Here is a 25,641-nt window from a genome sequence, read left to right as displayed (position 1 = left end):
ACTGCTCCACATTCGTATGTGTGCACACATTCACATTGGAAGCTGTCCTGTGCATCTTCCTCTGCTGGTCTCTGAGCAGCTCCTGTTGGGTCACCAGGGGTTGTATGTCTTGCTTTAGGGCAAGTCTGTGTTTCTTGTAATGTCCCGACATTCACATTTCCCCAGTGGGTTTTTTTTTGAGACCACAACATTTTTCCTATCACAGACCTCATCTCAGGTGGAAGATGTGGTCACAGTCATCTTTCTTTTACATGCAGAACAAAAGCATATAAGGGGATTTACCTAAATGTGATTTCCCTGTGAGACTAACAAAATGGCATTATGAAGAATGATAATCCTTAACCCGTATACCTTTAAATTGCAGTGATAAAAGGATATCTGCAGGTCATCAAAAATCTTAAAAACAGTAGAATTCAGTTTCCTCAAAAAAGGCCTTTGTCTCAAAGTCTTAAAATTGAATTTACAAAAGTAAAACATATTTCCTCTCTTCCGCAACAGGCAGTAATGTTAGTTATAAAAGGTTTTTTGTCTTGAGCTGCAGGCTGTCAGGAGACATGGCTGTAAGCTAAAGTGGGACTGTTGTGACAGTACAGTGTGTGCAGAGAAGGCTGCGCAGTCTTTTGGCGTATCCGTCATCCCTATTAGACCTTTAGCAGCAACTGTTACCGCTGAATGAATTTGTCATTTTTAATTGTTTAATCCATCTTTCTATGTCCTGACAATAAATAATTCAAGGCCATATTGCCCTACTGATTTCCATATTATCTGGTCGGTATGATTGTGAATCTAGCATCAAACAGCTTGTTTCGTGGTATAAAAAAGACTTAATGTCTCTAATTTACAGTTTTGAACCATGTAATTGGGGATATAACTAGTGGGTGAAATGTCTGTGTGCTTTCTGAAAATGTGTCTGCCCTTGCAAAGAGACACTGAAGGGGGAACAGGAAGTAAAACAGGAAGATGAAGTTGCTTGTGGTTTTCTAATCTCTTCACAAACCTTGGTTGCTGCTTTGCTTTTAGATTACAAGACATTTGCAAACATTGATGTCCTTACTGAGGTTGTTGAATTTCATCCGTATTTGACTAATGTATTAAGTGACAGTTTAAGTGGCCCCTCAGCAACCATCACACACCACATTTTTTTCTTTATTGAATTAATGTGAATAAGAAGGACAGAATTAAAAACATCTAAATCATTTTTGACTACCGTTCTGTATTGGAATACACCGAGATAGAGTTTCAGCGCAAATCAGAAGTGTGAATGTTCCGGGGGAACTAGTTTGTGCTGTGTTGCCATAGTGTTTAGCTGTGTGATTACTGGACCGATGGGTCATTGCAGAAATAGCACCTCCCGTAGCCATGCAGTCATTTCCTCATTTCAGCGTCTGTGCTGGTTGTAGCTTCAGCCGTTCGATCACATCCAAAGATGTTATACAGGAGATTCACAGGGAGCCATAGCCTCTCGCTGAGATGGAAAAGTTGGCTGGAGGTAGGTTAACAGAACAGAAAGCTCTTCTTTCCCAACTCTCTAGTTTTGGTCCAGTAATCACAACTAGAGAGAGAGACTGTCACAAAATTATGTGTTAATAGTGACCAGTGTTCCTTTCTGGGCTGACGTGTTATTTGGCTGAAGTCATTGCTTGTTACGTTATATTTCACTAGAACATATTTTTGTGTAAATTGCTGGTTTAGCTGTCACAAGTGATTATTTCTTCCGTTTTGTTCGCTTGTAGCCAAAAGGAATGTACTGAGCATCGTCCTTTGCTTCCTGTGTTTTACTAATAAGTGGAACTGTTTTTGTTTTGCTTTTGCATTTGCTAGCTACTGTGAAAAATACTTTATTAAGTTTCAAGTTCATTCATAGATGTTTTTCAGTGTTTTACCACTGGTTAAACAGCTGTTGCTGCAGAAACTGAGAACAAATGACACATAAGTGTTGTAATGGCTATAAACACGTAGGCTTGCTGTCATCCAGTCTGTCTTATGGCATCCCGACTCGTCTGAACCAAACCAGCTCCAGTGTGTCAGAGCTTTGTGGTGCCCTCAAACCAAGAGGCCCAGGGCTGGTCATTAAAGGAGCTGGAAACTCCATTTTCCCATTTCCTTTGGGTTTGGGTGGAGGCTCTGTGATGTAAATCCAAGAGAACAAGAGTTCTGTTCTTCTCGACATCACCTCATGGGATTGTGATTCAGCCCAGTGTACAGATATGACCAACAGCCGAGGATGACCTTGTCCAACGATGCCAAGGCAGCAGAAAGACTGCCCTGTTGTAGAAAAGGTCAAAGGTTTGATTCCCAGACATCGTGTCTCCGACAGTAGTCATGCATCCGGCAGGACGTCTCATACAATGGTTTGAATATAAGCTGAGAAAAACATGTAATTTGGTTATAATTATGGAAATATGTTTATTGTTTGTGCTGTTTACCAAGGTCTCCAACATTATAAACATCTACAAGTTATCATGTAAAATGTTTCAAATATGTCAGTGTTAGAGAGACAATCCCAGACAAACATGGAGAAATGTCCTGAAACGAAACATGCAACATTTAAAACAGTCCCTCAATGAGACAGTTTGTTGTCAGCATAAATAATGCATCACTTAATACGCAGAGGCCCCCTGCTGTGTAGTACATCAAAGTAATAATGTTGCTCTGCTGGATTCAGATTGGAATTTAACATAAGCAACTAGTCCAATGCTGAGACATTTTCTTGATGTCTAGTAAATTAGTCTAATCTTAATTACAGTGTTATTTTTATCTAAACTTCTAATTGGCTGGAGAGAAAAAAAGTTTAAGTAATTATTGAGGTAAAGTTCATCGTGGGTGAGTGTGCTTAACTGTGTTGATTCTGTGTTTGCAGGAGAAGGAGCGAGATAAGAGAGACAAAGACAAAGAAGGCAAAGAGAAGGACAAGAAGACATTGAACGGTCACCTGTTCACTGCAGTCGGCTCGGGCCATGCGGCCCAGTGTTCCCAGTGCAGCAAAGCTATCACCAGCAAAGAGGCGTTCCATTGCTCACGTAAGAACCTTTGTTTGGTTTTGTTTTTTGGTATTCTCCTTTGTTGTTAACTCCTGTTGCTTCATGTCTGTTTAAAACCCATTTAATCCTGTGATTCTTTATTAATAGTATTCATTTCATCACAAATTAATTTCTATTCTGAAAAAAACCTAAGTTCTCTGTACTGTTAGAAACACAACGAGGAAAAACAAAACAAGACAGTGGAGAAGAAAACCTCCTCAGTGAACTTACTGCACTGTACATAATTAGGTATAATGCTGCAGGGGAGGTCATATCAACTTACTGTGGAGGCTCAGTCAGTACATTTGGACCATGCACTTATTGCTTATTGCTCACTTATTTATATTTATATATAGCCGACCAGTCAAAAGTTAAACTGACAGGTAAATTAAATGATTATTTTGTTTGCTAGTTAATCATCTACTTACAAATTCCACAAACTCTCTGTCTGTCTGTGGCTCACATTTCTCGTGAACCGTTCATCTTATCGGTGTCACTCTTAACATGTGTATATTTAATGGCCCAAAGAAAATTTGGGATCTATTTAGTGAGATTTGGACATGGAATATAAGCTCAATATTAATAAACTTTGAAAAGGCGAACAGGGGCGGCTGGGAGTCATCAACACAGGTCATAAGCTGCTTTTAGATATGCACAGGACTCTGTACTTCCTCCGTATTTCCTCCGTATGAGGTGAATGCCTGAACTCAAGTTTCTCCAGTCTTTACCCCCCTGACCTCCTCGTATAATGTCTATAGAAATATAGACATGCGTCCACGATACCAACTACTGATACTCCGGTTTAGGCTTCAGCGTATTGAGTCAAGCATCACTCAACTTTGAAAAAACAGGTGAACAGTTATTTGTGCAGCAGTCAGGTTTCTGTAGACTTGAGTCCCACAGCAGGTCTTAACTTGCAGCCCATAAACAGCCCATTCCATACAGGAAGGTTGAGAACAGCCACTGCTCTAGAAATTGAAAATCTAAATTGCCTGTTAGAAAACACTTATAATTCACATTCATTTATATAAAAAGAGTACCTCTAAATACACATTGTATGGCTTTTATACTAACTACTGTCTTTAAGCGGCTCATTTGAGACTGCATCACCCTTATGATCAGTATGAAGTAGTGAAAGTCCCTAAAGGCCCACTTCTAATGTCCCAGTCAGGCTCTCGTAACAGACAGAAAAACATCTTTTGCATTGTCTTCCACTGAAGCAGGAGCAGCAGCAGCTCTGAAGAGGATGTAGTTTATTGCACAAGATGTTGGCGCAACCCCAGAGAGAGCCTGAAAAGGAGAAACTAGTTCTGCAATAGACAGCAGCAACACAGCGACCTGTTGGAGCCACAGACATGTCGAAGGGTGTTTTCTGGAGGCTTGTGCTCGCAGATGTCTGGCTGGTGTCCATTCAGCAGACAAGTACAGTGATCCTTTGTCTCAAATTAGCTGGAATTAGTTGGACATGTGCAACACACAGGAAAATGCCGCAAGAAAGACCATTTAAGACAAAACACTGCAGGAATATGTATATATAGGAAGATATATAGATAAAATACATAATTTTCTAGGTAGATACTTTTATTCAAATCTTTATGTTTTTTCACTGTAACATGAGGTCATTATTCAAGTTATGGAGGAAATGAAAATGGAAATTTCGTCCCTGACAGTATCACATCCTTTTTATACCTTTCTCACCCTTGCTGTGTTGATGTCATCCCAAGAGCGGAAGTGAATTATACATTTTAACATGACTATGTATTTAGTGAGTTTGTGGGTTTTACTTGTGCAACGTGTGTGTTTAAAACAAAAAACAACTCTCTCTTTGAAAAATGCGAACATTCTTACAGAGAAAGCAGAGATAGTCCTCTTGCTTTCCCTTCCTGATCGGGTTCTTCAGTTGTTCAGTTGTATGAACAATCAACAGTTTTCTGCTTTTACAGTCCCAGTGTAAAACCAGTAACTTCTAATGGAAAACAGACGACTGAACGGGATCAGATTACAGAGCAGATAATATTTTAGTGCTCCTGAATGATGACCCTTGTTCCAAAATGGTGATATGGTAATGTTTACATAATTGAAACGTTCCCATGCAATTCAGTTTTTAGGCTCATGTGTCATTCCACAGCCTCATCTCTTCCCCCCCTTCGTCCATGTAAAGTATTACCTCTCGATTGCATCACATGCGCTGCTCCAGTCTGGCTTTCATTAGTGGCTATGGTGGAGTTTCCTGGCCGCCTATGAAACCCAGTCAGAATTTCTAGCCCCCGCCTTTCCACAAAACCCTCAGCACCCCCCACCCCCGGCAGCCGGCTGGCTAGTATTCACCATGCGTTCTGTTGCTTTTCTTTCCAGACTGTAATGCTTCTGTCCACAAGGGCTGCAGGGACAGCCTGCCTGTTTGTGCCAAGGTGAAGATGAAGGTAAATGTTCCCTCACACTAACTCCACCACTGACTCTATAGTGTTCTGTTGTCTTGCTGCCAATATTGAATTGAGCTCATCATTTATGCTTTTATGCTGTTTTTCTGGCCAGCAGTTTTCTGTCCCAGACTCCAGCTCCTTTTCTAACGTCACCATGAGAAACAAATGTGAGTGTCAACGCAAAGTAGGATTCCATATGTAGTCATCATGTTCTGTAACCATTCACAGAGTAATTCTAATTTTTTAACAGTCATTTGAGCCAAATTTTGGTAAAAGTATAGTTTCTGTAAATAAAACTTAATTTGCTAAACAAAAATGTTATATTAGAGATGCATGATTGAAGTCTGTCATGAAATTCAACTGTAGCAAATACCCAACAAACAGGCAGTATAAGGGCTCCCTCAAGGATCCTTTATGGATGATTGGAGGTTTGTTGCTAACTGCTCTGTATGGCTGTCTCTGGTCCAGCTGGCGGGCCAAGGGAGCGCCCCTGGTCGGCCATCTTGCTCCCTGAAGATCACTCGTCGTCTAAGAGAGCCACCGGCATCATGAATTTCCACAGCAACAACCTGTCCAAGAGTTTGTCCATAAGCAACATCGCTGGGTGAGCTGGAATATGTGTGTCTTTGTATGTCTGTGCATATTTGAGTGCATCTAAATAAAGTGGGTTGAGGAGACTCTGAGTTTCCTCTTTCCAATTAAATTAAATGAAGTTCATTTCAACTGCTTCAGCTTATAGTGTTATTTTTATTTGACCACTGCATCCACAGTGTGCCATGTTTTTTACAAATCTTAATGTGTCTCTGTGGTCATGACTGGTTATGAAAACAACACTGTTAATTAAAAACATGTTGTCATTATTATTTCCCCACTCAGTCCGGTGTTTGATGAGATGCCCATTAAAGGTCTGCGGTATCTCTCTCAGTCCACTGACTCCCTCAACAGAACCAACCAGGTCACAGAGTCCATGGAATCACTCACTGATGAAGGTCAGTACACACACACACACACACACACACATGTGCACCCTCAATCAGAAGGAGTCAACTTTTAATTTTTTTATCTGAAATCAGTGTAATTCAGTGTCAGAATAATTGGGCAAGAAAAAGTAACCTAACATTTAAGGCTTTTAAAATGGTTTCAAAAAACAATCTACTAGTTTAAGTGGAAGGTAATTCAATATGAATGTGTCAGAAGCTGTTTAATGCATATGATATGATCTACTAAATACAAAATGAGCTTTATATTACAACATTTTAAGTGCAATGTGTGTTGTTGGCTTAGGGACAGAGATGATGGATGGGCAGCTATTGGGGGAGTTTGAGGCCGAGGCAAAGGAGCTGGAAGCTGATTCGTGGAGTTTAGGCGTGGAGCAGCAGTACCTGCAGCAGCTGGACAAAGAAGTGGTGAAGAGACAAGATGTCATCTACGGTACAGTTCACTACACAACACTGATGAAGAAAAACGTGGAAAAAGGAACATTTGATAAGGTTATACAGTAAAACTGCCCACATGTTTCTATGTTACGCTTAAGCTTTGATTAGCATCTAATTGTGGCAAATATATTTGATTGAAATGATTCTCAGTGTCTCATTCCTGGCGATATAAAACAAGCAGTAAAATCTTGTCATGAATACAATTAAACTCTTTATAGTTTTCTGACAAAGAAAGACGCCGATACATACTGCACATCTGTGGAAGCATTTAAAAGGGCATTTTATGTCATTGTGTGACTAAGTCTCATATCCTGGTATGTTCTCCAGAGCTGATGCAGACGGAGATGCATCACATCCGGACGTTGCGCATTATGTCAGAAGTGTACAGTAAAGGCCTTCAGAAGGAGGCGCAGCTGGAGCAACAGACAGTGGAGAAGCTGTTCCCTGCTCTAGACGAGCTCCTGGAGCTCCACACGCAGCACCTCCTGCGCCTCGTGGAGAGGAAGAGAGAGTGTCAGCTAGAAGGTGGAAGCTTGGATGGAGGATTCATCATCAACAGGATAGGAGACATCCTGGTCAACCAGGTCAGAGAAGGGATGGAGTGGGTGGATGGGGATCGTGTGCATGCCTGTGTGTGTGTGTGCATGTGCAAGTGTGTTTGTATGACCCTTTTGGGACCTTTACAGTTTAGTAGAATACCAGGTACTCGTAGTCCTTATGATTGCTTCATGTATGTCTGTGTTTTTTATAAAAAATTATTTAGGTATTCAATACTGTCAAAACTTTCTTTATATTTCTCCTAGCATATTGTTAAAGTTTTTAAAACAAAACAATTCAGTTCAAATCAGAAAGTGTGAGCCCTAATCCACAGAGTTTCAGCTTTGTACCTTAGCCTTTACTTGTGGTGTTAATGTTACATATTAAAGTTTCTCATTTTCTGCTCTAGTTCTCCGGGACCAACGGTGAAAGTATGAGGAGGATATACGGAAGATTCTGCAGTCGCCACAACGAAGCAGTCAACTTGTGCAAGGACTTGCTGATCAAAGACAAACGCTTCAAAGCCTTCATTAAAGTAAGGCCTCCATCTCAGACCTTGATGTGTTTATCATACATTTATTGTACAGTAGTAGTGTTACCATTTGGAGTAGAAGACAGGAATGTCTGCACACTAGTTGATGCTCAGATAAACTTATTTATTTTATCCACAGAAACGTTACCTACCTGGGAGGTAAAATAAATAGGTTATGGGAGCATCAACTGGTGTATGGACATTCTGGTCTCTAGATATTGGTCACTTCTGTCCAGCATGTATAGTTATCACATTTTATTTTTCATGCTTTTTTATATTTACTTTCTGAAGAAGTGTCATCTCATGCACACTTCAGCTTTTTAGTAACAGGTCTAACATCTGTTACCTAAAATATGTTTTAATGTTCTGTGCAGGGAGCTTTTCCTATCTCTGTATTTCTTTTTTTAATTTTTTTGCATACACAGTACATTTCATTCAATTCATGTTTGTAATATAAACATTTGTATAAAAGCCATGTTCCCCGATTATAGAGGCATACATTTTTCCAGCCTTGTAACATTGCCACATCCATAATCACAGCAATCACCTTCTTAATATTTGATTATTTTTCTAAAGAAATATGTTTTTTTGTTTTCTCATTGGTTATTTGAAACCTTGTCTTATTTTGAGCTGTTGTGTGGGCATGTTTTGCTAAGGCACCTTTTGTTGGTTCTTCCAGAAAAAGATGAGCAGCAGCATCGTGCGGAGGCTTGGTATCCCAGAATGCATCCTGCTTGTGACCCAGAGGATAACAAAGTACCCGGTGTTGATTCAGAGAATGCTACAGCACACTAAAGGTGAGATCCACGACAGTGTTGCTTCAGTGTTCATCCAGGATTTTACTGTGTGCACAAGAAGGATGAAGTTGGCTTAAAGGTTCAGTGTGTAGAATTTAGTGACATCTAGTGGTTAAGCTGTATGTTGAGCTGAACACCCCTCACCTCACCTACCAAACATGAAAAAGAACCTGTGGTAGTATTCAGTTGTCATAACAACTCAAAAGATGTTACTCACGATTGGATGGACCAAATAGTTAACTTTTTTGACTTTTTCAAGACGTAAGAGGAATCAAAAATTAATCCTGATGAATTGACTCCATTTGATCTCCTCCTGCTAATTATCGAACCAAATAGAATAATAAAACACATTAGACTCAGTGTGCAGTTTTCTGTGCCTTTCTGTGTACGATTTTTATTTGATGGCGGATGTACAGACTTGGTGTGCAAAGACACAGGTACAGTCAGTGCAGAACTTGATGCAATACCTGCTTGTCACAAACCTATACTTTTACTTACCCAATTTATTAAGGTAGAGAAATAGGCTGAAAAGTAGATGAGTGAAAGTACTGTATGGCACTCTTTCCACTTGACAATGCAGAATGAATTAAGGAATTTAAAGTCATAGATTTAAAGGCAGTAAAGTTTCATATTCTGTCATATTCTTTAAGAGAGTTTTTGGTCTTTAAATTGAAACCCTCTGCTTGTGAGCTGCATTAATGATGCTCTCATCTAAAGGATTTTTCCATAAATCAGTGGCAGAGAATAAGACAGAATAAGTCCAATTAATGCATTAGGATCTAGAAAATGTTGCAGCTTTATAGATCATTAGAGTAACACGTTGATTTGCAGATGAAAGCACATCTAAACACTTTAGATGTGTTTGAGCCATTAAAGTCGTAATGCTGCAATGCAACTCCAAGGTGTCACTTGTTTTAGGCAACAAAAATTTCACACCATATTTATATCTGATTTAAAGTAGCTCTCGTCAGTTGGCCTCCCACTGTGTACATTCTCTCTAATCCTTCCCCAAAGCCTGTTTATAGTTCCATGTGGGATGAGGGAGCTCTGACTTAATCCCTACGGTGCTTCAAGAAGAATCTCTCTTGCCAACTCTAATATATTCTATACTCTATATTCTATTTTTTTTATATAAAACACAGTACAGTTGGTGCTGTAGAATTACAGCAGCCTCCAGAGGAAAATATTTTTCTTTGGGAGTAAATGTTACACGTAGAGTCTAAAACTCAAATATATAGGGAAAGTATAAGTAAAGACATAATGACTCTGCAGCGATTCGTTCATGAATCAAGTAAATACTTTTATACAGGACTTGGCGATAAACTGACATGTACAGACATTTAAACTACACTGACAAAGCGTTTAAATTATGAATTTCACCTATTACACTTATTTATTATTCACTTATTTATCTTCTCTTTAGTTTGTCAGAAAAAGCAGCCAGAGTCATGTCAGCTTAGCTTAGCACTAGGGCTGCATAATCAATCATTCAAATCTCAATCTTGATTCACACCATTATCATCAATCAAATTCAATCTATTTCTTATTTTCATTATTATTCGTATAGCCCATATTCATAAGTTATAATTTGTCTCATAGGGCTTAGCAAGGTATGACATCCTCAAACCTCAACAAGAGTAAGACAAAACTACCAAAACAAACCTTGTTAACAGAGGAAAAAACCTAGAAACCTCATAGAGAGCTACATGTGAGGGATCCCTCTCCCAGGTCAGACAGAAGTACAACATGTGCTGTGTGTATATGCAACCTAATTTCTCACTGACCATAAGTCTTTTGAGCTGAGCTTAGTTAACAACCTGCTGGTGATATTGCACTTAAACTGCACAGAAAAAGCTAATAAATATATATTTACCAAAATGTTGGTTTACATTCTGGATTCTGGAAACCGTACAATCTCTATCATCCCCTTACTTCAGGCACTGGGTCCCAATTTAGCCATTCATCTCCATAATAAAATATGCACCACTTGAAATTTTCAGGGGGGGACTTTTAGGAGAAAATCCAGTTGAGAAGTGGCCACACTCTGACTGACAAGTTCAGTTCAGCACAGCACTGTCATACTGATCAGCAACAGAAACAAAACGTCAGGTCAGGACTTTCCAAAATTAATCAAATAAATTAAATGTTCTGTTAATCTAGTGTGCCATGTTACTGTCAGACCATATGACACCTAAAAATATCCATATTGCATAAACTGCTGTTAATAATATAGGTAATCATCAGCTTGCATTGTTTAATGCATTATACTCTACATCTCAAAATCCCATTAATTGTATGTTGAATGGAGCTGTTCAGGAAAGTGGGAAGTCAGTTTTGAACACTTGGAGATTTTTTCAGAATATCTTTATTATATTTAAGCAGAAGAGCAGAAACGGTTCAGTCAGAGAGACTGCAGCCAGCATTGCATACAAATGATTTGGACTGACATTTACGATAACTTTGTATATTTTTGAGATGCAATCATCTTAACGTTAACGGAAACTTCACAGCAAACTCTTGCCCCTTTGTCAAGGAGGAGGAATGTGGGCGAGCCAAACAAATATTCGGAAATCTGGTGACCTAGAGTGCAACGTTGGCACAGCTCAATCTCAACTGATTTTTATTTTGGTTTGTGTTGCAAAATATACAGATGTGAGAAATAGATCATAATGAAAAAGGCAAAAGTCACAAGGAAGAGGTTAGGCGACTTAATACGGATGTATGTGTCTATCTCCATCATCTGAAACCAGAAACTGTTTTCATCTCTCTCTGTGAGAGAGTTGAAAAGCAGACACAGTTAAATGCCAAATGGGTACCAACGTTTCACTGCACCTTCTGCTGTGCATAAACTCAACCCATCTGGATTTAGTGTGTAAGTCTACAGACATTAAATGACAAAATGGATTTGACTAACAGTAATGGCTTTTACCAGCATTTCAGTCTGTGCTTGATTTGAAAAAATAAACCTTTTAAAGTCTTAATTTTTCTCATAAAACGAGTTAATCAAAATGATGGTGAGCTTTGATTTTGATCCCATAGGTAGTGAGGTATGGAGTTAAGTGTTAAACGGTATAGTTGTAATGTAACCTGAGGCTAAACCGCTGCCACTCTAACTTCTCTCTTCAACACAGAGGGTGAGGAAGAGTACGAGGACCTGACGGATGCTGTGCGCATGGTGAAGGAGGTGATCGCAGCGGTGGACAGCAAGGTGAACGAGCACGAGAAAAGGCGGCGTCTGAAGGACTTCCACGGTCGCATGGACAGCAAATCCATCATGATGACGAAGAGCGGTCAGATCTTCGCGAGGGAGGATCTGCTGCGGAGGAGGCTGATCCATGACGGAGCGCTGCAGCTGAAGAACAGCCAGGGGAAGTTAAAGGGTGAGGATGCTTCAGTAGTTTTCAGACATCAACTCCGGAGAATGTCCCCACAATTGGGTGTTTTTTCCGGAGTTTAGGTTTCACATATGAACAATGTAGCAGGAGATTCTCTGCTAAGACGCCTTTGAAGCCATGCAGGAATCTCTTGAGCATTCAGGTGAGGGATGATGCAGTAGATAGGCTTGATGTAATGTATTAATCCTGCTGCAGAGATCCCAGGTTTTTGATAAAAGCACATTGACACAGACGTCGGCGTGTATAACCAAAAGCAGCCTTCACATCTTCGTCTGTGTCTTTTACAAGTTTGGTATTTTTTTCCTTTTAGTTTTTTTCTTTTTTGGATCTCTCGCGTGTTAAAAGTGTCATCAACACACCCACTCACTTGCGGTGAATCCTGTGGTGGATTTCCCGCTGTTTTATCACATGGGCTCACGCAGACATTATTCAAAGTCTCTACAAGGGGGCTTGAGAAACTCTGGGGGAAAGTTCGGAGCCTTTTACTCTGACATTAACCCCTCAGTGCATGTCTGTAAGCAGCTTTACTGTATGTCCTTAACGACTGACTATTTGTCTTTGTAAGTAAGTAAAATATGACAATATCTCATGGTATATAAACTTTCTCTTATACAACTACGTCGATTTTTCTCCCAATGATTCTCCAGATGTTCATGCTCTACTCCTGTCAGACGTCTTTGTCTTCCTCCAAGAAAAAGACCAAAAATATGTCTTCGCCATGCTGGTAAGATTTGTCATAATTTCTTTCTTATTTTCTTAGTTTCTTTCTTTCTTTCTTTCTTTCTTTCTTTCTTTCTTTCTTTCTTTCTTTCTTTCTTTCTTTCTTTCTTTCTTTCTTTCTTTCTTTCTTTCTTTCTTTCTTTCTTTCTTTCTTTCTTTCTTTCCTTCACATTCTCTGTCTGTCTCTCCTTTTTCCTTACTTAATTGTTGCTCTACCTCCCCTCAATATAAAGGTATTATGAGCACTGCCAGATATGTTGTCATGTTTTCCTATCCTTCACATTAGCTGCCATTTGCTTGCCGTTCCTATCGTCTTAACACACACATGCACACACACATGCACACACACACACATTCATGTGTCAGTCTGGATGAAAACAGAGGCAGGCCTGTGGCATAATAATCACATCCATCATTAAAAAAAAGGGACTGCCTGTTGACATGAAAAAGAGGAAAACATGTGTTTCTAAATAGATGTTAGCCACGTGACCCTGAGTGAGTTTTGGGGAGGGGTTAGCTTCACTTCTGAGGTTTACCAACAGACGTCACAGCACCCAGACAGGAGATATGATATGTTTCTGTGAGTCTGTGGTCAATAATATGAAGCTTCAGAAGTCTGAATGAGCCAAATCAGAGGCATCATCCAAGGTTATGGCTTTTTTAGTGTGAATTCCATCTTGCCACAGACGGTTTCTTTGCTGAGCTAGAGTGGAAAGATAGTCTCACAAAAAAGGTTTTGTACTGAAAATGGCTCTCACTTGAACTTCGAACTTTAAGAATAAGTCTCTGCACAGATATTTATTTCTTTAAACCTCAGACGAGAGCTATCAGGGAAAATGTGGGGATGTGGTTACGTTTTTCGAGTTTTACTGGACAGAACAGACATGAAGCAGCGGTTTGTGGTGTTACTGCACTAAGAGGTGCTTCAGATGACAGATGCTATCAGACAGCTGAATCTAATGTTGATAATAACCAGAACCTTATTCTGTCTTTACCCTGTCTTCTACATCTTTTTCATTCTATAAATCCTCCTTTTTTCTTACTGACCATCCTTTTGTCTGTCTGTCTATCCTTCTGTCTTCAATGCACTTGTTTCTGTCTTGCTAATCTTTTCTCCTCCGCTAATTATCACTTTCCTCCTCTCCCCCTTCTCTTCTCTCCCAACCCCTCATCCCGCCTTCACCATCCTCTCCCCTCCGTCACCGTTTGTCTTCCCTCCCCCTTTCTTCCTTGACCCTCCCACTGTCATCTTTTCATGTTCCTTTCCCTCTCCTGCCTTGTTGCCTCCACCAATCCCTGCCCATCCTTCTCCACCTTCCTCTCCCTGTAGGACCAGCGCTCCACGGTCATCTCCCTCCAGAAGCTGATCATCAGGGAGGTCGCTAACGGAGACCGCGGCCTGTTCCTCATCACGACGGGCATCGAGAAGCCTGAGATGATGGAGGTCCTGGCCAGCTCGAAAGACGAACGAAACACCTGGATGCAGCTGATCCAGGACGCCATGCAATCCATGTAAGTAGAGTATTTTTAGAGTGTATTATATGAAAACATCTTGAGGTTAAATATGCACATACTTGAATGTTTTAAGTATTGAGTATATTTTATCAAAATCATATCATCCAAACGACCTGACCCACCCCACTCACTCTATCCCATAATCACGATTGCAAAACAAATGTCATAGTGCTCTACATTTATGTTTGGCCTTTTAGAGTTCACCAGCAGTACATTTGGGGTGTAACCCAGGAGTTAGACCGCGCCAGAGTCGCTAGATAGGAATATACGGTAAGCTGCAGGAGAGCACTGTGCTGTCAGGAGGATTAGCACGACTCTACCTGTGGATGGGGTGTACTCAGGGACAGTCTAATGCTGGATTGGCTTCAAGGGCAGCTCTCTATAAGCAGAGGATTATTCCACTACAGCCAGCGGGAAGGAGAGAGATTTAATACTCTGTCCCTCTCGCTCCCTTTCTGACTTCCATCAAAATATAAAACTGAGATCAGGCTATTGGCAGGAATGAGAGATTTAAAAAGTTTTCCACTGATAGACGGACCGGCTTTTTCACTAAACACATAATATTTATAAAAATTTTTAAACTCTCAGGTTTTTTCTAATGTGTTGTCCTGTGATATCAATGATGGACATATTGATTGCTCATAGATTGGCCTCAAGCTAGTAATTATTTAATTAGACTTGCTTAGTCTCTAAAATGTTACAAATTCATTTTTTTCCTTACAAACTTTAATTAATTATCAAATACCTGGGGCATCGATATTTATGATACTATGAATACGATTTACTTATTTGTTAATGTATTTAAACCCTAACTGATATCAGCAATTGTTCTAGATATTTTAATATCGATAAAGACATCCTTATGTTAGATTTTTGCAGACCTCATTTCAGTGCTGTTTAAGGCTATTTTTTATTTTCTCTGTTTGACAGGGACCGAGATGAGGATGAAGGGATTCCCAGTGAGACAGAGGATGACAAGAGACAACTAGAGACTAAAGCCAAGGAGATTAGAGGTGAGAGAATGGAAACTGGGATGAATTTGCCTCCTAATGTCACAAAACATTTCCCTCACCATCCTCCTCTCTTTTCCTGCCCACCTGTCTCTGCTGGTTAGATCTGCTGAGGCAGAAAGACACAGCGATCATGTCCCTGTTGGAAGAGAAGGTGCGGCTCTTCAGGGGCATGTGGGAGGGATCGAATCCAGCCACAGAGGCTTGCCAGCAGGTCGAGCCTTTCTTCAGATCAGCCTGCAGCCTGGAGCCCCCCAGGGGGGCGTCTATCATGAAGGATGCCCTGCAGGAAGGTAAGAGAGAAAGAGAGTTTTTTTCATATAGCTGTATGGGCTCTAGATGCATTGTTCTTCTCGTGTTCTCGGCACTGGGGTATTTCTCATATTTATTTGCAGCCTATATTTGTGTACATTTTGGCAAATTGGCACCAATAAAATGATTAATTATTTAATTGCCACGATTGACTAAACAAATTCAGTAAATTAACACCAGTCTGGAAAAAAAATTAAGATTAGTCCAGCCCGAGTTTGTAACGTCACAAACTTTAGAGAGGGTCGAGAGACGAGGAGAAGGGGTGGGGCCATATTAGTATGTGTAGATCCCAGTCAGGAAATGAGGAAGGAAAATGTACCTTTTCACTTCAGCCATTTTAACACCACTGGATATTTTGATAATAAAGAAATATTAAAAGGTGCACGAGGTCTAGTTTTATTTTTATTTATTTTTTTAAAGTGCAATCATTGTCATATGGAAATAGTACGTGGCAATGATAAAAAAAAATACACATCATGTTAGTGTGTTCATATATGACTGGATTATTACTCCAAGATGGAGTGCAATTGTATGATGTAGTGGATCGGGCAAAATCAGCAAACTTTTTTTGAACGCCAGCAGCCATCTGTCCCTTTCACCTCACATGGTCTTTCCTCAAGGCTTTAAAGGACTGTCTGGGAGCTATCGAATATCATTCATTAACATTGATTGGTAAATTAACAGTTACTTAGCAACAAACGTAACACCACTCTGTAGTTTTTCAAGCATATTCTCTTCCTTTAACGTTTCTGCCGAAAGGTCTCGATGCGATTGTGAAACATTTCCTCTACTATTTGTTTTTAGGTCTGCATGAAAGCTCCATCTGGACCAAGCTGTAGAGGGCCAGATAAACACTAGCTAGGTTAAATAAAAACTGGTTACTTGCTAAAATCCATAAGCTGAAAAGCTCTTCATTATTCACCTTTTTTGTGTTAGTGGAAAATAATCTGTGCGGAAGTTGGATCTCAACAGAGGTGGAGGGAGCAGAAGCTTGAGGAGGATGATGTTTGTGTTTTGGGATGATTTAAAGAGAGTGTATAGAAAACATATAAGAAGCCAGAGTGTGTTTAAGGATTTCATTACAGCTCTGCCTGGTGCTTTGGCAGCCCCTGTTCATCAAATGTGTATGAGAAGAAAGCAGCGTGAGCTAAGAAGTGAACTGAGAGAGATACTTTTTTTCGTGACAAAGAGAGAATGAAGAGTGGGGAAAAGAAGCTGGCTGCATTCTCTGCATATGAAATTGACTTTAAATTTATAAAAGCGGGTCTTGAAAAGTAAAACTTTTGCAAAAATACCTATATAACGAGTATTTCAAGCCCGAGAGTGTCAGAAGTATCCTTAAAACACTTGATCAGGTTGAATCATGAAGAAACTTATCCCACTAGTTTTCAGGACAGTTTGACTTTTTCACCAATGAAAGACTTTTTTTCTGCCTCATCATTGATGAAAAGATGCAGAAAACACTAGTGTCATAAATCAGTGTCATTTGCAGTGCAGTGCTGTGTAATCATAAATCAAACATCTCCTGGCATATTAGATGTACCAAGAGCTACCTTGTGTGCTGTGCATTTGTATTTTAAATAATATACACTAAAACTGGTCTCTGACCACAGGAGTTCCAGGACGAATTATCCCTGATTCTGTTCCACCGAGAGTCAGAGGAGAATTAGTTTGGAAATCTTAGTCAGTGCTGATGATCTTACATATTTGATATTTAGGATTGAAAATGGTGATGATCATGTCAATACTGCCACAACAGCCAGTGAGAGAGACAGAGATCGGAAAACATTCTGAGCCTAACATCTGCTAGCATCTTACTGCTTTATGTAAAAGCTATAATAACTGATCCCACTACAGAAACATGATAACGATTGTAGAGAGGAATATCGGATTCTCCTTATTTTGACATTGGAATTTGATTAAATAAATTCCTGTTGTCGTCCAGCCTGAAATTCAACAAACTCTTGTAGGTGTCATCTGAGACAGTTGAATTACGGTAAATCATGATGGGCTGCTTGAGAAAGTGAACATGAATGCATCTCTTTTACTGATTTCTAAATAATGCTGCAGGAAAAGAAAGTTTGCAGGTTTGGCAACTGTGACATTTTGTCTGCAGCTCTAATGCAGGAAAGATTTATGAACAAAAAGTTGTGAAATGGTTTTCAGCAGAAGGTTTAGCTACAGTATTACAGAATGTATTTTTCACCTCCTCCCTCTTAAGCCTAGGGCAGTAATTGTTCTTATTTGATATGTGAATTGGCAGCAGTAATGTCATTTCTTCTGCTTTTTCTCCTTATTGAGTTTGACTGTGGATTCACATCCACCATCAACAGCTTTGTTTCTCCTCATTTTCACTGGGGAATTCAGAGTCCTGCACGATACATACGGATACTGCATATGTATATCGAGAGTATATATTATCTCTGAAGGAAAAGATGTTTAAACTTTTAGTAAAAGAGCTCTCCGGTTCAAACAGATTGCCAATAGTTGCTTAGCAACTGGAGCCTATGCCAGGTTGAGTGCCTGGTGGGATTCATGAGTGCAGAGCTGAAGTGTAACAGAGTTAGCCAGGATAATTCACTTACTGACCTGCACATTGTGTGGGTGTGTGTGTGTGTGTCTGTGTGTGTCTGTGTGTGTGTGACAGTGGAGACGTTACAGGCACTGGTGAACGGCAGCCTGGGCGGAGCGATGGCCAGTGTCCAGGAAGGAGGAGGGGTGGGGCCGGTGTGTCTGCCGCGTCGCGCCGAGACTTTCGGAGGCTTCGACAGTCACCAGATGCACAGCAGCAAGAGTAAGTCTGCTAATGCTGTACGCCTGTTGATGTTGTGTTTACAGTCCACTGAAACTGCACATTTGAACCCTGTAACAGTCAACTCACCTGCTGATCCAGACAACTGTACAGGCTCAATGACTTCACTGCAAATGTGCGCTGTCACTGCTGGAAATCCTCCACGGGTAGAAAAGTTAAATATTTCAGTTTTTCTCCTCAAACGGTTTCTTAGAAGTCAAGTAACAGCATCCACTATGGCTGGCACTTCCCACAAAACCCCTGTTAAGCGCACTTAGATGAAACATTTTCGACAGAGCCTTGGACAGTAGAGCAGAAGTTTCCAAAGGGGCTCATAGCCCGGGGCGATACCACTGAACTGTGGCTCACAAACTCTGAGTGGGACTCTGCTGACACTCACTACGTTTACATGATGGCAGAAACCCGATTTCGGCCGAAATCGGGTTTCTCTATCCATGGGGGGTTAACTGCTCTATCTCAGGGTACATGGCACTGAGAAATCCGACTCTTGTCCGAAAGCATTTCATACCCCGCTACGATAGGTGGCGCTGTTTTCATTACAGCTAGTGGTGATCCTGCCATTTCCGCTTGACCTCGTCACCACTAGCAACCATAAACAACAACAGCCTTCAACTCAGCATGCGAGAAAGATGACGAACGGAGAGCAAGGTGAAGCTACGTCCCTCTACATGATGTTGTGCATGTTTACTCTAGGAGTACTGCGAATGCGAACGGCGCATTTGATTAGAATGGTAATGGCGAGTGCCGGCCGGCACCGGGCAGCGACATTTTATCTACGTGTCGACTTCCGGGTCACGACCAGGGGGGGAGGGGGGGGCAGGATCTCAAGCATGCGCAAAGACGTCTTCTCCAGTTGTTGTCTAGCTTCCAGAGTTACATGCGCGCGTTGTCCGATATACAGCCAGATCCGATCTACTTATCTGGGGGTGGTTATCCGACTTCAGTCGGACACAAGAAATCTAGATTTGTGGAGTTACATGACATGGATCTTCGATTGAAACCGGACAACGCCAGAAATCGGGTTTCAATCGGACACATGTAACCGCAGTGACTGTGGCAGATATTGAGCTGTGAGATGCCACACTTGTGCATCAGTAAACAACAGATTATCTACCAGTGAAACACTACATTTTACACATTATTTTGTTCAAGGAGCAGAGGTGTTAACAAATGACAATCGAATATAAATATATAAATGAGATGATTTTAAAAGCTAAAATTCCAATGAACTGCATTAGAAACTGTTTTAAAGGAGGATTTAGCAGTGGTGAAAAGATGTGTGTGAGCATGGAGGGAGGTTAATGAAAAGGCAAAATAAAAACAAAATGTGTATAATAGTAGTATAGTAAATAAATGAACATAAGAACAGGCTATGCATCATTTATAGAAGGGATGTAGCATTTAACATTTCAAACGGCATGAATGTAGGTCAGCAGTTCTTTATGATGCATTATTTACAAAAATAAAGAATTAGAGTGTAGCCCTTCTGTCCGAGCCAAAGACGAAACTAACAGAGCCCAACACAAACCCGTTCCTCAGTCTGTTCTTTGTGTCCCAGCTCGAACCTGTTGTTTTTCCAGGTTACAGGCACAGGCAGTGTAGAAATCAAGTAGGTAACCTATTCAGTATGACTAAAGCGAGAATCCACACTCTTCAGACAACCACTTGGTACAATAATGAACAAGCAGATCTTAATCTTCAAAGAAAGATGACATCAGTTGGTTGATTGTCACCACATCCGGTGGTGCGGACTGCATAGGTTCAAATATAGGTCGACTCTCTGTCTCCTGTTAGCCTGCCCAGCGTATCTGTGAGTCTGATGAGCCTTCGTCTCTGCAGTAGAGCCACTGCATGTTGAATGTAGAATGAAGACATTTCACATAAACAGGATAATTTTTTACTTGCAAATGGTTATTCAGCACCGAAAGAAACTGTCTGGGAATGAAGAGCATATGATGAGTATATACTATCAGAAATATGAATAAGATGAAGGAGCCAACTTAAATTATCTGTATCATATTTGTTTTACATAAAAGCACATATTCACTTTCGTCAGCTTGCACAAAATATTTATATATATTAAACTTAAACACTATTTTTTTTATAATCTGAAATTCAGTTGTGATTTTTAGCTTTTCCTTATGATGAGATTATTTGTATCCTTGTGGAGTTGGTTGACATGGGTATGATCAGTTAGAGAATAATGTTCACATACCTCTTTATTAATTTATATTCTTCTTTTTTTAACTGTCTCTCTCTTTTTATTTACACTTTCTTAGAATTATTTCCTCTAACCATACATTAACCATAAATAATCACTTTGACAATGATCTTTGGTCATTGTTCAGAATTTGTTGTACATCTGCAGTCACGATTGTGTTCAACAAAATGGAACAAAAAGACCACCTGTTGACCATCTTCTTAAAATAATCATCTCATCAATTGTTCATGTCATATATTTACATGGTTGCAGTATGTGAGATGATTATTTGTTTATTCCGCGTCTGTTCTCATATTCTCTTGCAGTAAACCTGCCTCTGAATGTGGATTCTTTTCTGCCTGCCTCAACTTTTCTCCTGTGGTTTCCCTTTATGTCAGGTGGAGAGAGAGACGAGGGCGAGGATACGGCGGGAGATCTGCGCCGGACGGAGTCTGACAGCGTTTTAAAGAAGGTCAGTTTCTCACCGCCTAATCATTCTTGACTCTGAAGCCACTACACCCCCCCACGCTTCAATGAGAACTTGAGGCTGTGTGTGGGGGTGCATTTGTCCTACATTATTAACAATAAATTAAGATGAATTAGGCTGCTTGTCTTCTTTCAGTGAATTAGCCTCTTGACTTATCATGCCCGGTCCTGTTGCTAATGGCAACCATCACTTGTGTAAAAATTCAATTGTAAATGAAAATGAATGGGTCACCTTTAGCTGCTGCCACTGTCTGGACGCCTGTCTTTGTTGCCATTTTTCCTGCGTATATCCAGCCGCCGGACTGCACATGATAGTTTTCTGAATGTTTTAGTAGAACCAAGCGGCCGCAGTGCGCTGCCTGTCCTGAACGCACACATCAGGACATTTGTTGTTATACCACTGAGAGAAGCTTTATCTCGTCCTGGTCTAAAGAGTTAAAGAGCACTACAAGAAGGGATATGTGCAGTCAGAATCAATCATCATTTAAGATACAATGCAGAGCTAATTTAAGCATTTTTCTACAATATCTACATAGTAAACAGTTGTCTTTGTACATGAAAAATAAACTAATTATGGATTCAGCATATTGTAACGCAACAGCTGCAGCAGTGCTGTGTAACTGTATCAGCTGTTCATCATCGTAGCCAGATACAGATTACATTTTGCAGCACACCCACATGCGCGGTTATAATCACATTCCGATTCATGCTGTACAGTATGCATCCTCACACACACTCATGGATGTGCATTACTGTGTTCTGGCTGTACTCAGTGTGTGTTTGTGCTTATGTGCAGGGAGGAAATGCCAACCTGCTGCTGCTGCTGAAGAGGAACAGTGAGGTAACACTGACTTCCTGCCCCTCTAATTCAATCAGAGCTTCTATTTACATGGTAACTGTCAAAACTCTGCAGCAAAAACATTGTTTGCAGCATCGATAAATGCATTAGCTGAAAAGGACACTATAACAGCAGTTGTAGTTGCAGTAATATAGATGTTCCAATCAATAGCAGTATATTCAAAATGCATGGAGAGACACACACACAAGAGCGTGAGAGAGAAGTTATGTGTGAGGGAGAGAACTGAATAATTGCATCTCACAACTGCAGCTGAAACCATGAGGTCCGACTGTCTATGTAGATGGTAAACATGTTATGGACGGCCAATAGCGCTGCACACACTGCAATGCACAATGCAGTAATGGTGCAAAACATGAAGAGATATTTTATGTTATTATGAGACATGTACACATATTTTTGGTTCATTATGTAACTGTCTTGGAACAAAATAGAATTTGGTGGGCTGCCACAGTCAAGTTAAGTCATGAGAAACACTGAAGGATGGTAATATGTTTGATTCTGTAACGAGTTAAAGGAAAAAAAAAATCAAGCACTATTTAATTCATTCTAATTTAACACAAAACAAAAGAAAGGTCAAGGAACAATCCAATAAACAAGACGCTAAAGTGTTTAATTGTGAAATATTAACTTGCAATAGATTCTAGATTTATACAATTTGATAATTATTTTCTCTTAGATTTCTTATATGTGACCAAATGATGTATTTCTGTGTGGTACCAGAACACATTGTGCAGACAGGCTGGTTAATAAATGTTTGTCTGTCTCGTTCCAAGTGAACATTCATTGGAGAGTTTTGTGTCCTGCTAACCACTGGCAGCAGCTGCACACTCGGCGGCCTGGTCTCTTTGTCGTTGTTTGAATGGAGAAAAAGGTCACTCATCATTTTAAACTGAATTTGGTTTAGTGCTGGATTAGTCTTGCACTATTAAATTCACATTACATGAAATACACTGTTATTACTGATTAAATGAAAAAGTCGGTTTTAAATGAAGTACAGCTACCACTCATGGGGTTTTTTAACAAGCAGAGGCTAGGGCAGCAGTAGGCAAAGCAACATTAAAACAGTTTCCTTCTTATACAGCTGAACAGCATTTTTCTGTTACGTAAAAAGAAAACAAATGTTTTGAGGTTCTGTGATACTCAGTGTCTCTGTTTTCCAACAGCAGGTCTTTCACAGTGTCTCCAATCTGCATCTGCTGCTCAGCGTTCTGCAGGTAAGATGTAACCAATGTGCTCCACATCACACGTGAAATGATGCAACCTTTTGAAGCCTTTAGCTGTCTGTGTGAATTTGAAAACTCAACTATATGTGGACCCTCAGAGTCTGCGATGCTCACACTATGGTGCATACAGAGAAAATATGAATGTCTCTCATACTTCGCCAAACACAAGGCAATAGCAGGAGTGATGTGTCTGACTCTAATCTCTGGTTGTGGCTCTGGTCCTGCTGATTCCAGGCGGTGGTGGTCCAACAGGACAGCTTCATAGAGGACCAGCGGCACGCCCTGAGCGAGCGCTCCTCCTCCTGCACGTCTTTGTCGCGGCCATCCTCGCGGCCCAGCTCCCTGATTGAGCAGGAGAAGCAGCGCAGCCTGGAGAAGCAGCGGCAGGAGGTGGCGTCCCTTCAGAGACAGCAGGCAGCTCATGCTGAGGAGAAGAGGAGGAGGGAGAAGGAGTGGGACATCAGAGAACAGCAGCTGAATGAAAAAGAGGTGCTGGTGCACATACAGGTAACCAAACATCACTTTCTGCTTGTCCTGTGTGTTGCTATGTATGTGTGTTTCTAAGCAGCTGTAATTTAGCCTGCACAGGAGGTTATGTTCACCCCTGTCCGCTTGTTTGTTGGTTGGTTTGATTACCATGCAACTTGGTGAGGTATGGGTTAGGGAAGGAGCCATTACACTTTGGTCAGGATCAGGGGGCGGATCAGGAATTCTTTAAAACATTGTGAGATTGGGCGTTTTTAGACATTACCACTTATTCCCCAAGGAATAATTCATGGATCTTGATTAAAAATCGGGTATGTTTAGGGAACTATCCGCTCTACTGTGTGCAATTGTAGTTGGCTTATTTATAGTTTCATGGTTTATTTGTTTGTGGCATTATGCAACTACAAAACCAATTTCCACCAGACCTGGTGGAGCAATGGATCCTGGAAAATCACAACTTCTGTGCAGAAGCATGATTTTCTTTTTTCAATTTCTTTGACTTTTGTTTTATGACGAATAAATCAGTACGGTTCCATTTTCTTTTTTCTTTTATAATACAACATGAGAACTAGACAATCATGTGTTGGATTATTTGGCCTTGATGGAGGAATGTACCATTCTAGCTCTTAATGGGACCCTTGGCATTTCCTTTATTTTACAGTAATTTACCTTTTATTGTATTTACCTCATAATCGTCATTGGAGCATCATGTCAGGAACTCTGCAGTTTGCTAGTGAATCTTAGAAGAGTCTTATTATTGTCTAAATAACAATGACGTATGGGCCACCTATACATTACTGCAGTAGCTTTCCCATTCAGGCTCATGGCAGAAGCATTATGCTTTGTTTTACAATTGCCTTGACTCTGTTTTCATGTCAGGGTTTCAATTTGCAGCTCCTGCTGCAAAGAGCTAAACTGACTGGATAAATTCTTGACGATCAGTACAAAACACTGATAATAGCAACTAGTAGCAGTGGAAAGCACTTTCCTTTCTGATACCTTCAAAATTTTGACCGTAAACAAAGGTGTCAGCTTCAGTTGTGTTAACTATGGTTTAATGATACAGTTAACTTTAATATTCATTATAGATTAACGCCCATTTTAGAGTTGATCAATATTTATGCAGTACATCATGTTCAGGAAAAGAAATTAAAGTTTGAAAACTTCATTATTTCAAATACTGACTTCTGCAGAAATGTCAGATTGATGTTACAAGAGCAGCGCAATTCCTGGTGTCCCTGTTGTTGTGATCAACGTCTCACCTGTCACTGTTGCCTGTTTATTCAAAGTTTATTATAATGAAAGAATCACATCGCACCAAATTCAGCTCTGCACTCATTTCATCACCAAACTGATTCTCACATGAATGATGTGTTAACTCCAACTGTCATATTTAAATATAGAAAGGAACCACACTCACAGGTAGATGTCACACTATTCATTATATTTATATACATAGATTACATAATTTACATCATTAACATATGAACTTCGGGTGGGGGTTTGGAGGTAAGGAGTATTGGAAAGGGGGAGGGGTGAGAGGGGGCAACTGGAAGGAGGGAGGAATGCCGAATGGGTGGGGTAAGAAAGGGGGAAGGAACGAGGGTGAGAGGTTTCAGGACAAACGTCCACTCATTCCTCTCTTCTTTGGAGAGGGATTTGTCTCCTGGTTCAGGAGTTTATCTTCGTCCTCCAGCTGCTCCACCTTTCTCCTCCACTTCCTCTCAACCTTCTCCAGCTTGTTCTCCATCTCACTGAGCTTGTCCAGGCAAGTGAGGTACGATTTGGTGGAAGTTTGTCTGACTTATTTCTTTATCAGCCCCTCCTTATGTCGGACCTCCTCCTGGAGCTTTATCTATTCACTTTTTAGTTTGTGAA

The 25,641-nt window shown here is 40.4% G+C and overlaps 1 protein-coding gene across 9 annotated transcripts in view; it reads left to right on the top strand.

Moving 5' to 3' along the window:
* The window catches only part of LOC132998410 (A-kinase anchor protein 13), a 109,904-nt gene that overhangs the window by 76,589 nt on the left and 7,674 nt on the right, over positions 1 to 25,641 (top strand). For 4 of the 9 annotated variants that reach the window (XM_061068038.1, XM_061068039.1, XM_061068042.1 and 1 more), the window contains 19 exons: positions 2,861 to 3,020; positions 5,376 to 5,443; positions 5,556 to 5,610; positions 5,912 to 6,047; positions 6,320 to 6,432; positions 6,728 to 6,874; positions 7,207 to 7,463; positions 7,826 to 7,951; positions 8,628 to 8,745; positions 11,877 to 12,125; positions 12,788 to 12,864; positions 14,191 to 14,372; positions 15,306 to 15,388; positions 15,490 to 15,678; positions 18,345 to 18,491; positions 21,108 to 21,181; positions 21,992 to 22,087; positions 23,218 to 23,268; positions 23,512 to 23,784. In XM_061068038.1, the coding sequence (XP_060924021.1) occupies positions 2,861 to 3,020; positions 5,376 to 5,443; positions 5,556 to 5,610; positions 5,912 to 6,047; positions 6,320 to 6,432; positions 6,728 to 6,874; positions 7,207 to 7,463; positions 7,826 to 7,951; positions 8,628 to 8,745; positions 11,877 to 12,125; positions 12,788 to 12,864; positions 14,191 to 14,372; positions 15,306 to 15,388; positions 15,490 to 15,678; positions 18,345 to 18,491; positions 21,108 to 21,181; positions 21,992 to 22,087; positions 23,218 to 23,268; positions 23,512 to 23,784 (2,601 nt within the window). The remainder of the gene's footprint in view (positions 1 to 2,860; positions 3,021 to 5,375; positions 5,444 to 5,555; positions 5,611 to 5,911; positions 6,048 to 6,319; positions 6,433 to 6,727; positions 6,875 to 7,206; positions 7,464 to 7,825; positions 7,952 to 8,627; positions 8,746 to 11,876; positions 12,126 to 12,787; positions 12,865 to 14,190; positions 14,373 to 15,305; positions 15,389 to 15,489; positions 15,679 to 18,344; positions 18,492 to 21,107; positions 21,182 to 21,991; positions 22,088 to 23,217; positions 23,269 to 23,511; positions 23,785 to 25,641) is intronic. The other 5 variants (XM_061068046.1, XM_061068043.1, XM_061068040.1 and 2 more) reach the window with 4 other exon arrangements.

Source organism: Limanda limanda, chromosome 3, assembly GCF_963576545.1.
Source record: "Limanda limanda chromosome 3, fLimLim1.1, whole genome shotgun sequence".
In the NCBI taxonomy this organism is placed as follows: domain Eukaryota; kingdom Metazoa; phylum Chordata; class Actinopteri; order Pleuronectiformes; family Pleuronectidae; genus Limanda; species Limanda limanda.
This window is presented reverse-complemented; position numbering and strand designations above follow the sequence as displayed.